Source organism: Vanellus vanellus, assembly GCF_965231255.1.
Source record: "Vanellus vanellus genome assembly, chromosome: 3".
NCBI classification, from domain to species: Eukaryota; Metazoa; Chordata; class Aves; order Charadriiformes; family Charadriidae; genus Vanellus; species Vanellus vanellus.
Window position 1 is genome coordinate 118,673,417 of NC_138907.1, and position 15,451 is coordinate 118,688,867.

Sequence of the window (15,451 nt, forward strand, 5' to 3'; positions counted from 1 at the left end):
GCTGCTTTCAAAGCAGCGCCCTCCTGAAAAATTACCCTTTCTTCTGGAGTTAAAAGCAACTTTAGTGCTCTTCAGTGCTGCCACGGGTCGGTCTCTGCACGTCTCACCACCGAAGATTGCAAAAATGAGGTGGGCAACCATGCTGCAAAAAAAAGGCTGAATTTTATTACCCCACTTGCAGGGTCAGGGCTGGAGTTCCTGTTCGCTTCCAGTCGATTCCGTCGTCTTTTGTTTGGTTTTTTTCTTTTCCCCTCTCCTGTGTGTGTGCCAGCGCACGGTGAAGTGTTGGCTATAAACAATGTGACTGAACGGGTGTGCAAACATTATATAAAAAAGAAAAAAAAAAAGGCAGTTTTTAAGAATTAGTGTCACTGCTGGGAGCTGGAGGAGCACACACACGGTCGGTGGGCACTGTGGGGCGGCTGGAGGGATGAGGGATGTGGCCAAGCTTGCGGGTATGGGGCCGTGCCACCCCGGGACTGCTGGGGGAGGAGGGGGGATACCCAAAAAAGAGCCGTAACTGTTGCTTCCTGGGTGCTCGGGAGGCTCCTGGTGGGTGTTGACCCATCTGTGCCATATCCAGGATCCCTTCCCACAGCTGTGGCCCAAAGGCTTAATAGACCTAATTGGATATTCAATGTGGCTAAAACTGTTGTGATTTTATCACGTGTCTTTAATTAGCTTGCTTTCTTTCCCTCTCTCTTAAATTACTCATGCAGCCTTCCTAGGGATGACTCCTACCATGACGCCTTTCCCTCAGGTGAACCATGGCCACCATGTTCTTCTCCCCACGATGGGGGTGATGGGGAGCAGATGGCGCCCATGGGGTTCCACAGCCACGACGGACACTGGCACGCGAGGTGGCCGGGTGGGATGGCGACACGGGGAGGGGAAAGGAGGCAAAATACGAGTCGTGAGGGCACACGGGTGGCTGTGCAGCTCCCGGGTGGGAGAGTAGGCTGCTGCTGAGGGGCCGATGGGGGGAGCCACGTCTTGAACCTGATGCCACCAGAACATTGGAGATGAGGCTTTGGGGATGGGGCTTGGGACAGAGATGCGTTGGTGCTGGGGCCTGCAGGGCGTGAGGCTGAAAATGTCACCCTGGCTTGGTGGGCAGGTCGTGACATCCAGCTGTGACGGCGTCCCTGGGAATTGGGAAATGCACGCCGGGCATGGACACTCTTCCCGGCTGATTTCGGCGTGGCAGAGGCTGGTTTGGCCAGGCTGCGTCTGATGGACCCTTGCAGCCAGGGAGGAGGGTGGAAACACCTCCAGGGAGGTTGCTCCCAGGAGCAGTGGTGAGGCACCGGTGGGGCTGCGCGACGCGTGGGTGTCGTGCAAGCGTGGGCGCGTGCGCGCTCGGGGAGGTGGTAGATCAAACAGCGCTGCGGCACTTCTCGCTGGGTTTGCTAGAAAACAGTCAAGAGCTCGATCAGGATGTTCTGGTCAGGATCTGTGAATGGGGTACGGGGAGAACAATGCTGCGTTCGGAAGCCAAGTGTTTTCAGTGACATTCCCGTGCCCTCTGCTTGATCGTTGAAGCATGCAAAGTATTGTGGTTTCAGTCAAAAGCGCTCCATGCTGAAAAGCCAGATGAGACTTGTATGGAGAGGAGCTTCTTGGCAGGCCCGAGCTCAGGGGGCGACAGGAGTTGGTTGCCTCTGCCCAGCACAGTGGAGCTGTGGGGATTTCCCAGCACTGGATCAAGGGCTTCCAACAGCGTAGCCCAATTGAACTCAGCCTCCCCCGGGATAAGGGGCTGGTTTGAACTGTGTCCTGCCATGGGAAGAGTGGAAACACAGCCGGGGGAGGAATCCAGCCCGCTGCTTCCGCCACCACCAGAGGCAAGGGGGGAGCAGGAATGGCAACTGTTGCTTTTGGGCAACCGCCACCATTCTTCGCTGCGTTCTGCAGCAGAAGCCGTCCTTCCTCATCCCCTAATGAATGTGAGCATCACGCAGCAGCAGGAGCTGCCCGCCTGAAAATGTCACCTTTCCAGGTGTCGCCCCTACCCACGGCAGCGTGTGAGGACGTGGCCACTGTCACCGTGTGCCCCCACCTCCCATTTGCTCACCGGCAGCGGTGGAGCCTGCAGAGCAGATGACCACCTCTTCTCCCAAAGTCTGGTGCCATGTGTCCTTAGATGGTTTATTAATGGCCTGTGACCAGATGGGATGGGGTTAGAGAAAGCTGATCCTGTTCCAAGTTCCTTAACAAGGGCTGGATCGTACCTGCGGCACCAAGCTGGGTAGGTTCACACATCACATCTCAGTGACTTCACCTGGTGACAACCCCGTTTGAGGACGTTACAGCCTGACGCCTTGAATGGAGAAGGGGAGTATATTTGCTAATACATGGCAGGAGGTTAGAGTATATGCAAATATTGAGATTGCCTGAAGTATACAGGCAGCTGCCTGCCTACTGGGGTGGTGGAGGTGACAGCTCACTGCCAGTGGGTGCTCTCTCTGGTTGGTGTCAGATAGTTGGCTTCCCTCCTGATGTTTGCTCTTTTCTCAGTTGTTGCTTTTGTGCCAGAGAGAAAACTCTTTGTTTTCCCCTATTCGGTAGCTCAGTTAACGAAAGGCAGATTCTAAGACCGGGAAACCCACAGCTCCTTGGGTGTTTCACTTTTCGGCTGTAACGCGTAGACAAGGCTTTGAGTGAAAGCCCTGAATCTGTGTGGCGATTGCTGAACGGGACAGAGAGGAAAGAAGGTGCCTTCAGATGCACGGGGCAGCTACAGGACATTAGATACATTCACTTAAATGCCTTCAGATTGAGTCTGCCCCAGAAATCGGTTGGAGTGAGGTGAGAGATGCACCTGAAACAAGTGATGGTGTCTGGTAAGGGCTTGAAGTACCGTCACTGATGTTCCCTTTGGCGTCTGGGTTTTTCCCATGGATGGTCCCTCAGACCGGTGAGCTGGCAATGAGAGGTCTTGATCAGTGGCCTAAAACCTGGGGATGGCAGAGGAAGGATTGTTTATCCTGAGAGGGCCGGGAGGAGGTTAGGACAATGTGGCTGGTGGTCTATTTGGAGACTGCGGAGACCAGAAATGTTTGCAAAGTTTAAATCCCTGCTAGCCTGGAGCTTCTCGACTCCTTCCCCTTATAAAGCCCCTCTGGGCAGTGTTTCTATTACCCGTGGCTCACACCACATCCTCCTCTTTCTAACTCCGTGCAGTGACAAAAGAGCAATTCGCCCATTCCTTAAGTCAATACGGAGTGGAAGAACAAGTCTGCAGAGGAAGCAGCCTGGACCTTCAACCTTGGGTTACCAAAGCCCGTCTGCCAGTGTGCAACATTTGGCATCCAGTCGCTGTGCTGGCTCGTCTTCTGGGAGCCCAGACGCTGCGGTCCCCTATTCCTGAGACTGTCACTCTTCCCTCAGGGTGGTGGCACTGAATACGCTTAACTCTCTTCCCGCCTCCTCCCATGCATTGGCAAATCCTCTGCAGTTTGTTTTGGATGTCCTTTTGCACTGATGTAGAAATAATGGATTCTGACCTTTTCAAATGCCGACGGTGATTTATAGCAGGATCACCTGAACCCACCCAGGCCGCTTGCACAGTGATATCTGATTTCGCTTGTTCTGTCCGGCCGCCTTTGCGGTGAGTCAGACATCTCTGAGCAGCTCCATCTGCCTCCTGGCTCCCACTCCCAGGAAGCCAGAGACCAAAGGAGGTTCCCCCCTGGGCCCACCCCGAGGCGTGGGGTGAGAAGGTGGCCTGAGGGGATGCCTGCTCCCGTCTCCCTCCTTCTTCCCCCACATAACGCTCAGATGGAAGGGGTGACCGTGCTTATGTGGAGAAGAATAGGTCTGCTTGCAAAAACTCCGAGGGTTTGGGGGTTTTGTTTGTTTGTTGGGGTTTTTTTTTCGGCTTAAACAATGCAATATTTAATGGTCCAAGTGTCAGTGTAGCTGTAGCGTTGGCTTTATAGATACCAACTGAATCAACTTGGCTGCCTCTCCCAAGAATTTGGTGGCTTTTTTTTCTTCTCCTCCATCCCCTTCCCCAGCGTCCCGCTCATGAGAACTTCTGGGCGGACACTGAAAACCATATATAAATGTGTCTGTGGCACTAACCAAATATTTCTCGACCTAGTTTAGCAGAGCTTCCTTTGGCAAAAGCCCAGCTGGCAGTGGCATGCCACTTCTGTGGTAGTTTTCATAAACAGCTGTAATAAAACCAGCTGCGCTTCTTTGATGCTGTGTGTGAGGGCCTTGTAGGATCCTGCATGCTCATTACAGAGAGCCTCAGAACTGGATTTCGGGGGCTGGTGGATCAAAATCTACGGAGGGGTTTCCCATTAGCCTCCGTGGGGTTTGGCTGGAGTTACGTGGCTGTTGCCCACAAGAAAAGACTGACTCGCTCTCCCGTAATGAGGTCTTTTCTGTAATACTGGCTGATGCTTTCACTGTTCAACAATTTTGGCCCACCAGTCTCAGGGCTTGTGGACTAGGCAGGTATTTCTCAAAGCACTCACCTGAATAACCACTTTTTTTTTTTTTTTTTTTTTTTTCCCTTGCCCAGGGAGAGACTCTCCTGCATTTCTGTGATTCACTTACCCGTGTGGTTAACTCGGGACAACTCACTCGCAGTGACTAACACTGGTTTGCAGTGTGCGATCCCTCAACCTCTGTGACCTTAAATAAGCACAGAGTGGGGTTTGCCCTGGTGTGACAGAGAGAAGGGTATCACAACCCCCCGGAGCACACAGATGGGCATCTGCTGCTGCTCCCTCTGGGGAGAAGAAGGAAGAGTCACCGGGAGGGCAGAGCCCACCTATTTCCATGGCATCCCCTGCTTGGTACTCGCTGACTGACCCGCTGAACACAAGAGGTTCCACTTAAATTTGAGAAGAAACTTCTTCTCAGTGAGGGTGACAGAGCACTGGAACAGGCTGCCCAGGGAGGTTGTGGAGTCTCCTTCTCTGGAGACATCCAAAACTCGCCTGGACGCCTTCCTGTGCAACCTCATCTAGGTGTTCCTGCTCCGACAGGGGGATTGGACTAGATGATCTTTTGAGGTCCCTTCCAATCCCTAGCATACTGTGATACTGTGATACTGTGACTTTCTCTCTGCCAGCCAGCCCGGCTCTGCCGGGGGGGGGTTCCATCGATCCTGTGGTCCCACGAGGGACAGGAGCTTTGCTTCAGACCAAGACTCGCAGGTTGGATGCCTGAGCTGCAAACCCTCTGACCGTGGGCGAGAAGTTGAACCTTTCATAGCTGCCCACCGCCCTGCAGTATAGGGCCTGTGGCGCTCAACGCCTTTTTAGTGCCTCGATGGCTGCCGGTGAGAATAAATATATGTAGTTTTAATCCTACAGCTGGCTCTGGCAGTGCCACAGAGAGCCAGCATCTGCCCGGGCGAGGTGGGGACTCCAGGTCAAATGAGGCATAATCTCTTATCAAAGGACTCCTCTGTTTTCTCTGTTTATACCTTTACTGTCCTCATTCGTGACAGAGGCTCCTGGATGCTCGAATAACTCGCACAAAACTTCAGTAAAAGTCCTCCTTGTGGGGTGTGGTGCCTGTTTCTCTCTGGCCGTACCAACTATACAGGGGACTCTTGAAGTCAGCCACCAGTTTTTGCATAAACCGGTGCTGTACTGCTGGTTAAAAAGTTCCAAAACGAAAGAGAAAACTAAAAAGTCTTAACCAAAATACAGAAGTATTCGGTCCGCACGAAACACGTGAACTGTGTGCGGCCACACTGGCGGCTTTTAAACGGCCGAGTGACCTGGGTTAGGTGTTTCTGCTGCACGGAGAGTTTGAGTGAGCACGTATAGCTGCAGGAATTCTGCCAAAGCGGGTTTAATACTCCTACGTATGCAAAAAAGCTGTGGTCTTGGAAGAAGCAGCTGCTGTAGCTCATGAGAGCAGGGTTAGGCTGCACCAGGGCTTTTAGCTCGATTTCAGTAACTGCTGGGTAGAACAGCTAAGTGCAACGTTGTGAAAAATGCTGTTTTGTTTGGTTTTTTTTTTTTTTCTTTTTTTTTTTCTTTTCATCAATCTGGTGTGATCTGGACCCCAGGCTCGCTGAGGGTCTCGGAGGAATGCTGCTCTTGGGCTAACTTCAGGTTTTATCGTCTACTCTTCTTCGCAATCGTGACTATGCCGTGAATTTGCTATGATATAACATACAGGTTTTCTTCCTGATTAACCAAAAGGATGTGTCTTGCTGTAATTATCATCCTTCATTTAGCATTTCGAGGCCACTTACCCATTTCCGCGGCTATTGGCTGTCTGAGGGCTGTGTGCAGTCACTCCGCTGCCGCATCCCTCCGGGCGGTACGAGTGACTCTGAGCCATCGCTGTCATAGCGTTGATTCACCCACCGATTCCCCACCCATCCTGTCTCAGCCTGGACCTTCTCACGCAGTCATTAGGAGAACGCCTTTGCCCAGCTCCCATTGTGTCCTGGTTTGAGGTAAAACAGGACCAATTTTGTTCAGTAACTTTGCTTCTTAGCTGGGCCTCTTCTAACTACTGAAATTAGCAGCGTGCTTTGTAGACACTGTCCGCTCTCAGCGTGGTAAGACCGATGTTTATAGCTGATGCCCAGGCATGGCGTGCAGAGAGGCTCTCACTTATACTCATTGCTCTTACCCCCAGGGCCAACAACCAACTTTGTTATTTGCCCCGTTGGAGGGTCAGAAGCAGAAAAGCATAGAGGGGTCCCACCTGCGGGGAGGATCGGACAGGACAGGTGACCCAAAACTGACCAACAGAGTATTCCATCCCATCTGCCTCATGCTCAGTGTAAAAGCTGAGGGATCAAAGGGTCAGCGCTCTTCTTCAGTGGCCGATGTCTGAGGAAGACTCTGAGGAGGACTCTGTCTGTTCGTCTGCCTTGGATCCCGATCCTGAATCCAGATCCAGAATCCAGTTCCCCTCCATCACTGAGACCAGTCTGGGACTTCCCCAGTGCCAGCCGGTGATGTGATTGTCATCCTGGGTGCTTGATACGGTTTTGTATAGATGTCATTATTTCCTTTTATTTTATTATTAATATTTCATTAAAGTAGTTCAGTTCCTTCTAAGCTCACAAGTCTCTTTTTCCCTCCTCTGCCTCTCTCTTTGAAGAGAGGTAGAGGGGAGCATCTGTTGGTCCCATCTGGCGTCCCCCACGTCCCCAGAAGCCGATTCGGCCTAAACCACGACACGCTGTCACCCCACCTGGGGGCAGGGGTCGGTGTAACCCCTACCCCAGGTAGGGATGGAGCTGGCACGAGGCTGGAGCAGGGACCGAGCGGTGCTTGAGCTGTCTGCCCGTCAGCACGTGTTACTGGTGATTAACCACCACCGTGGGAACATGTGCCCAGGCGGGAGACAGGGCGCAGGGCCACAGGGAGGAGAGCAGGGGGGGCACAGGAGGGGACATATGTGGGTGAGGAACTGGAAGAAAGGAGGGGAGCAAGGGCCGTACCCCCGGTTGGGCCACGGGGTGGGTTTCTGCAGTGTTGACCTACATGTCTACAGGGGAGAGAGGACCTACATGTCTACAGGGGAGCAAGAGCTGGGGTTTTACCTGGGGTTCAGGATTGGTGTGGCGTGTGTGGGTGCTGCCTGCCCCACTCGGAGCAGCACTAACTCTGGCAGGGTGAACACAGAGATTTTAATTGCTTAATATTCTTTTTCTGCCCCCTTTTTTTTTTTTTTCCTTTTTGAAATTTGATTTCTTCTTGGGTGATTGTGAAATGAGCTGTACTTCACAGGGAGGCCTGGAATGAAGGTTTTGCCGTGCAGAATGGTGTCTTTATATTACTGCAGTTTTTTAAAGATAACCACTGAGTTCCCGAGGTGCTCCTTCTCCCGGTATTTATAATCGAAAAAATCATTATGGTTGTTTCTTACATGCTGGTTACAGCAGCTTTGAGCATGTGTGTGGGGATGAGTGTGCTTTGCTTCTCCGCCTCTCCTCCCATCCTATTCTGCCATATAAAGCTGTTCTCACTCCCACCCCCAATAAACATTTTGGACCTATTCCTGCCGTCGATTCCCTTCCTCCCCCTTTTAACCACCGATTTCTTAAAAAGTTGCTTATTGGTTTCTGGTACCTTCTGGGTGAAGAGACCCATTGTCTATATGAAGGTGTCCAGTACCTTCTTAGAGGTCCTTCTAGAGTAGAAGGTAGAGGCTAGGCTGAGGCAAGCTCCTAGGGGATGTTCACCTGCCCTCTCCAGGTCTCTTGGATGCTCAAGGGTCTCTCAAGCGGCACTAGATACCTCTGGAGGCAACAGGAGCTGTTCCAGTGTATGTATCTGCATGGAAGGGTCTACACCTGAACAGAAGTGGTTTTAAGCTGGAATGGTGTCTCCTCCATGATCTTGTGGATGGAGTGTAGCTGTGTGACCCCTGTGGAAGTGTCCCTTCTCCAAGTGGAGAGCGGGAGCTGTGCAGCACTGTAGTGTAGAGTGGGTGACCTTTAAACGCCCTTATCAGGTCTCTGGGCTTTTGGTTCCCTGCATGTGGAGGGGGTGGCACGTGGGGTAGGGCTGGATGAGAGCCCCTTTCCCAGCAGGATGCGAGCTCGTATGACTCCCAAACTGGGGTGAATAATCAAACCCTTGGTTCTCATGAGACACGTGACATTTCAAGGAAATAGGAGACATCATGTGAATTTTGGAGTACTTAAGATAGCCAGTTTTCAAACAAAAAGGCATTTAAGAGCCAAATAGCCCAGTTGAATGAGATCAGTGTATAGCCTGAAGCTCTGACAGGGGTGAACTCTGCTCTGTTCATCCCATCCCTTCATGCAGGGGCTTGGAATTGACTCGGCGGCTTGCACTGAGTTTGTCTCTCCTCAGTTCTTCAGCCCAACTTCAGCCCTCTGGAATCCTCGCTTAACGAGCGATTGCTCTGATTGCTGTACCAGCCTCTGGAAGCCAATTTAGATACAGAGGTGTGGAGCAGGGAACAGCACTGAGACAGACCCACCAGACCTGAGCCCAACGGAGAAGCAACTCAGCTGAACCCTTCCCCAAGATCCTAGCTTGTATGAGCAGAGGGTCTCCTGAAACCTCTCCTCCTGGATTGATCCTGGGGCAGATGGTGGAGAATTGCAAATGCTTCTGACGCTGTATTTCAGCTCTCAGAGAGGGAGGTAAGGATTACATAGGGGAGGAAAGAGAGGTCATCATTCCCACCGGGGAACCTCTAAATTCTGGTTCTCCTGAGGTAGACAAGGAATAGGGTGCCTATACTTGTGCTCATGGGAGAAGAGACTACATGAACGTGCTTTCTGCCACCCCCTTCCCATGTGTCACTCTTGCCACAACACTCCCTCTTCTCGCAGTTTCCACGGGCCCTCAGTAAGCAGTTCTGTATCTTTGGGGACCTTACTTTATTTTGGGACATGCTTTAAGTGGTGCCTGAAACAGCTTCCATAACACCGTGAAAAGGAGCAGACTGTGGTCCTGCAGCCTGAGATGGCACAACGAACTTGACCTGTAAGGAGAGGGACCTTGGGGCTTGGCCAACTACTCACCAGTCCCCACCGGTGACGTTCCTCTGCAGTGGTGGGCAGCTCCGCGCTGCTGTGGGTACGTACGATCTGTAACCAGCAACCGAAGGGAGCTTTTGTGAAACCGTAGCGTGTGAACCTGCCTTGTGATGAGCAGCCAAGCAGGCTGCGGTCCCCAAACAGCCTCCACCACCTGAGCCCTGTCGTGCCGGAGATGGGTTGTCTCCCTCCCTGCCCTCCTTCGGCTTGGCTGGGAAAAGATCCGGCAGCCGATCAGGGGAAGGGCTGCGGTGCCGTGTGGCTGCCAGGAAATCTGAACCCTCCAGGCAGGTCTGAAGCTCCAAGGAAGCTCATTAGGGCTGCTCAGCTCAGCTTAGTAAGGGGTTTCTCCCTGTCCTATGCTCCAGTACATCAGCTGCGTCACCTGCAACGTGGCCCTGACTGTGGTTTGCAGGTCTAGGTGCTTTAAGGCTGGGTAGGTACTGTGCAAGCGGAGGAGGAAGAGGCAGAGGGCCTCTTGTGCCCAGCGTACCAACGCTGGTGAGAGGGTGAACGTTTTATTCCTATCTTCGTTCTTACTAATGAAACGAAGAGGGTCTTTAGGTTTTCCTACATTTCAGCTGCTACATAAAAAGCCTCTGGAACATTTCCAATTTGTTAATGATGGGGGAATGCTGCTCCCAAGACATATTTTGCATTAAGTGAGTCTGGGAGAACCGAGGTGGAGACAAGGATCTGGAGAGCAGAACCTACCCACTCCCACCTGCGTGCGTTGGGAGTCATGCTCCGTCTTGTGCTGGTTGTGATGCAACGAATGGTTCAAGCTGTGCTAAAAGCCCAGCCCAAATTCAGGAGTAGAAAGTGAACCCGCCCAGCTCCTTGCGGTTAGCACATACTCCTGTGAAGTGAAGGAGGTGGGTTCAAAACCCTGAGGCTGATAAAGGAAACTAATTCAAGCACCTCATTTGCCGGGCAGGTTCCCTAACCACAAAGTGAGCATGCGAAGGGAGCAGGCTCCGTCCAAAGGGCTGATGGAGGAACCCCTCCTGCACCACCTCACCGAGGAACACCAGCAGTTCAGTTAAACCGCTAAGCTTGGTCTTCCCTGCTGGCTCTCTGCCCCGACGCAGGGCGGTTAGCTTCCCGATAGCCTCTATGTTCTGAAACTTAATACGCAACGGTGGGTTTTGATTCACTCTCCTGAATAAAGCAGTTGCCTCCTTCCCTTAACGCGGGCACTGCACTAGCAGGGAAAAGCCCGTGTAGTGTATTGGCTCTGGAGTGCTATCAACACTTGATGGACATCCTTCCATCCGTTCCCCATGGGAGGAGGTGACAGGTGACTGGTCTTTCCATGATAATGGTGCTGGTTTCTAACCCCTCCTGATGATGGAGTGGGGGAGGCCTGGGCTGCTCTGCCACCCAGGAGTGCTGACACCCCAGGCTCCTTCTGCAGCATCACTCAACTGTCCCTTCCTTGGTGGCAGGACCTAAATTCGCTAAGTTCTCCCGAAACCTCTCCAGCCCAATTCTGCACAGTAGCCCTTGAGGGAACGCAGGAAACACCTCAAACTGAAACTCCAGGCAGAGCAAAGCATTGCCTGTACCACACACTCATCGAAACATCAGTGTTGCTCATAGACTCATGAGACCTTGGGATTGCCTCAAGTGCTACCAGTAGCTTGGCAAGATGTGAACTTTGTGTTAAACCGACAGACGCTCCTACGCTGTTGTGGGCCGGGGCAGCTGAGAGCAGCCACAGCATGTGGTTTTTCCCTTTCCTTCCTCAAGCAGCACCACAGAATCATCACTGAGCAAAGCTACAGAACGATCTGCCACGCTGAGGACACGCGATGACCAGCCACTGTGGTACGAAATTCAGCATTAGAACACTGTGGCTGACCTGGCTGCAACCGTTCAGCAGCAAACTGCTTTTCTGTAGACTTAGCACTGGGTTTTCTCCCCAGGCGCGTGACTTACATGCGATCTGCAATTTTAATGACCAGTCACTAGATCTTAAAATGCTTTTGCAATCGTTCTCTCAACTGTACTTCCTTGAGTGACACGATTGGAGCTGTTGTCACCTCAGTTTACCCATTTTCCTAGTATGCTGAACACCAAACATTCTCACGGAACAAAACTGATTGACAAATCAACCCAATTACTATGCTACTACACAGTGAATCATGAGCATCTCTTCAAATGTCTGTTCCTTAGAGCAGAGGGAAGAAGAGTGACCAAATCGGTTTCTGAACCTCCATCAGCACTCTAAACCATCTAGACATTATGCCCCCAGAAACCTCAGTCTTCCCCATGCTCTGATGAAGAAGTATCAGTGGATCTAGCAGTCAGCGATGGAGGCAGTAGCATTATGGTTGTTTTGTCCAGAAGGGGCCGCTTAGGTGAGTTATTTTAACACCGAAAAGCAGATCCATCCATATTAAGCTAGTAAGAGAAACGAGCGTGGACCCAGTGATAGGACAGCTAACAACTGTAGCCCTCTCAAATGCTCAAGAACTCATCCTGGATCCAGCGGTGGGCAAAGAAACTATCGTCAGGCTATAGCCTTAACTATACATGGGTAAAGATTTTTTTGTAAGACAATATGTAGGTTTAGCTGCTCAGAACTGGCCTCTGGAAACGTAACGATCTACTACAGGGGTCTTCAATAATGGACCGATTCCCATCAGATCACTAGAAACGTGTACCTTTTCAAAGCTGAGCTCCACAGACAGCAGACAAGTCATGCAACTGAGAATGTAAAGAACGGCTGGTTTCCTACAGGAAAAACACAAGACCAGATGTATTTCACACAGTGTTATTCACACATTTTCATTTTGATTTTTACAGTATATACATGTGAACATTACATTATTCAATATGAGCCACCTGGAGTCAAACCTAATCAAACTGGTCCATAAACAATCTATATCAAAAAGCGATACTTGAGCAAAAAGTCTAGTGGTTCTACCCAAAGCCTAAAATAGTTGAAAGGAAAACCAGTGATTTTCATGTTCCTGGATAGAATTTGTGCAAAATGATTTTAGGAGAGCAAGTAGAAGATTATGTTCAAGATACTGAAAGTACTAAGGATGATAGTTACAGGACTGTTTACATTCAACCATGGCATGAATGCTACAGGGACAAAGTACTGGGACATGATCAGTTTCTGCCTGGACATCCCCGAAAGCCGAAATTACCACCTTACGTGTTGAAAAGAATGTCGGCTCCGTGGGTTGTAACACACAGCATTTGTACACAGGGTAAAAATAGTCACTGAGGAGAATTAAAATGTCCACGGAAGTGGCTCTAAAGTCATCCTTTGTGTGACTACGGGAAAGCTCTGGCTCCAGTGACAGGGCTTGTCCCTCTCGAGAGGAATTTTGTCAACTGCCATGCAAAAACTACTTGGCGATGAGAATTGTGCTTACCGAAAATAATTAGGCCTCCTGCATCACTTAATGCAGGCACTAAACGACAGATTCAGAAACTGGAAGTAGGCCAGAACAAACTTTCCCATTTGCCTATTAATGAGTTAACGCTACCATTAACAAAAGTAGCGCCTCCGACGTATGCTTTAATAAGATTTATGTAAACCTGATATAAACAGTAATACGACAGAATTCCTTATACAAGTTTACAGCACTACTGTTCTCCTTCCTCATGATCAGAGCCCTACCATAACAGCCTTCCATTCCATCAATGCTCAAGACACTGCTTTCAGACTATCGTGCTGATCAAAACTTTAGGTTCAGCCATCCAAACGAATGTTTTACACAAAATACTTACTTCAACAACATACAAAGCACTTTCTTTATCTTTCAGAAACTGAATATACAAAGTAAGCTTTTTCCAAAATATTTCCATAGGCAAAGGATTAAAAAGGATTTTAATTATACACATATGGTCACAATTCTGCCTTAAAAAGATCATTGGGAAATGTACATAAGGCCGCTTGTAAATGTACATCATCTTTATGTTACTGTTACAATGTCATATGTCCAGAGAAAAAAATTGACAGTATCATACATATTTGCTTTACGCTGGGAGAAGGCTATTCAAAAATACAGTACTCTTCTGTACAAAAAAATCATGCCACATTTATTAAGATGGAAGAAGCATTGGTTTCTGCGATAACCAAATATTTCAGTCCATTTCTTACTATACTTATTATCCCGACTTAAAATTTGAACAGATTGATTTCCCAAAGTGTCCATATTAACAGAATCAACAGCTATGTTATAAACAAAACATAATGTTTCTCACAATAGATAAAAAGAAAGCCGGTTCATATTTCTGAAACCATATAAAGATAGAATTTAAAAAAATCACTCTTGATTTGCTGAAATAAATTTACATTATACAACACTATATGCCAGGGGGGAGAAAGGGGAATGGGGATATGAATATACACTAAAATGCAAATTTTTGTCCCAAAAAGGGGTAAAACAAATTACATTTACAGCATGAAGGTTTACAAATGTACATCTGTACAACCAAGGTAAGCATCACTACTAAATTAGCAAGGCTTGTAATAAACATCGAAACGAGAGATTTGTTTTCAAACTGTAAACTTACACCTATTAACTACACGTATACAATGCATATATTTATAGGAAGCAAAAAAGCTATCTGAATATTTAATCAATCATGCTTAAATGTTGAGCTATCAAGTTTACTTTTCAGTGGCCCCTTTTCTCTTCATCAATACCTATTTTTTTGCATCTACAGTGAGAAAGCAAAATAAATGCTCAACACTTTCAAATCCTTACGATTCTATATGCAAAATAAAAAAATACAAATCTCTACTCTTCCTGCGTTGTAAAACTGACTGTAAAGTTAATACAGAGTTCACTCCTTCTCCAACAGTGTACTTTACTGAGTGGAAGTACCACCATCATTTTAATCCCTCTAACTTGTACAACAATTAAATATATAAGTATATACAGCACTTTTATTTTTAATACATCGCTAGAGAAAACCTTAGGGCACCTTTAAAAAAAAACCTGTATCCACAGCAAGTGATGAAAGCTAGACTTTTAAAGTTTCCATTGTTTTGTTATTCCCTACTTTAATTTGCTGTGCCCTGTTTAGTATTTGGATAGTATGTTGTGAACCACCAAAATACAACTTAACTTTTGAACATGTTAAATAATGTTTATGCAGCTGATCAATTTTAATCTGGTATAAAAGACTTCACACAAAAGGGAAAAATAAGGATTAATTCTATATACAACTCTATAAACCTGTTGTGCTATGATGCTGGGTAGACCTACCAGATTGCAAGCCAGTGTATTAAAAGAATACTGTACTTTTTCCCTTTAAAAACTATTTCAGTGACTTTACAAGGTAAAAATTTACAAAATATGTGACAGCTATTTTGATACAATTACATCATATACAGGCATTCTGTGCTTTGCCAGCCATCCAATCTGATAGGTCTCCGGATCAGGGCTGGAGATATTTTTTTCTTTTCTTTTTTTTAATAATTCACTCCCCAAAAATATACACAAGAATAAAAATTTTACAAATGGATGAACAAAGTCAATAAATAGATTTAAAAAAATCAGAACATTTATAGTTAAGTTGTATGTTTTGATCATTCACAATTCTTTTTTTTTTTTTTTTCTTCCATTTCTTTTTGTCTTTTACAGCATCCCATTTGGTGGTCCACCAATTGGCCCCAGATCAGCACTGTTCTTCAGGTAATACTTTTCCAACTTGGCCAAAATGTGTTTGCCATAGGTATATTTACGCAGAGTTGTGATGTGGGGTCGAATCTGTAAGGAGAAACCGGTTATATTTTTTTTTTGCCCACCCCCCTCAAAAACTTTAAGTAGCGGTTACTACACTTTAAAAATATTATGTAAAAAAAAATATGTCAGAAGCCTGTAATTCAACTGGAAGTTTCTGGAAAGATGTAGAATTGGAGATTTTAACTCACTCAAAAAACTGACGTACCTGTCACGGGAAACGGGA

General features: G+C 48.2%; 1 protein-coding gene across 3 annotated transcripts in view; it reads right to left on the minus strand.

Moving 5' to 3' along the window:
* Window positions 1-13,547: 13,547 nt before the first annotated feature.
* The window catches only part of PUM2 (pumilio RNA binding family member 2), a 70,007-nt gene continuing 68,103 nt past the window's right edge, over window positions 13,548-15,451 (minus strand). For all 3 annotated transcript variants that reach the window (XM_082481842.1, XM_082481841.1, XM_082481843.1), the window contains one exon: window positions 13,548-15,252. In XM_082481842.1, coding sequence (XP_082337968.1) covers window positions 15,121-15,252 — 132 coding nt within the window. In that variant the 3' untranslated portion in view covers window positions 13,548-15,120. The remainder of the gene's footprint in view (window positions 15,253-15,451) is intronic.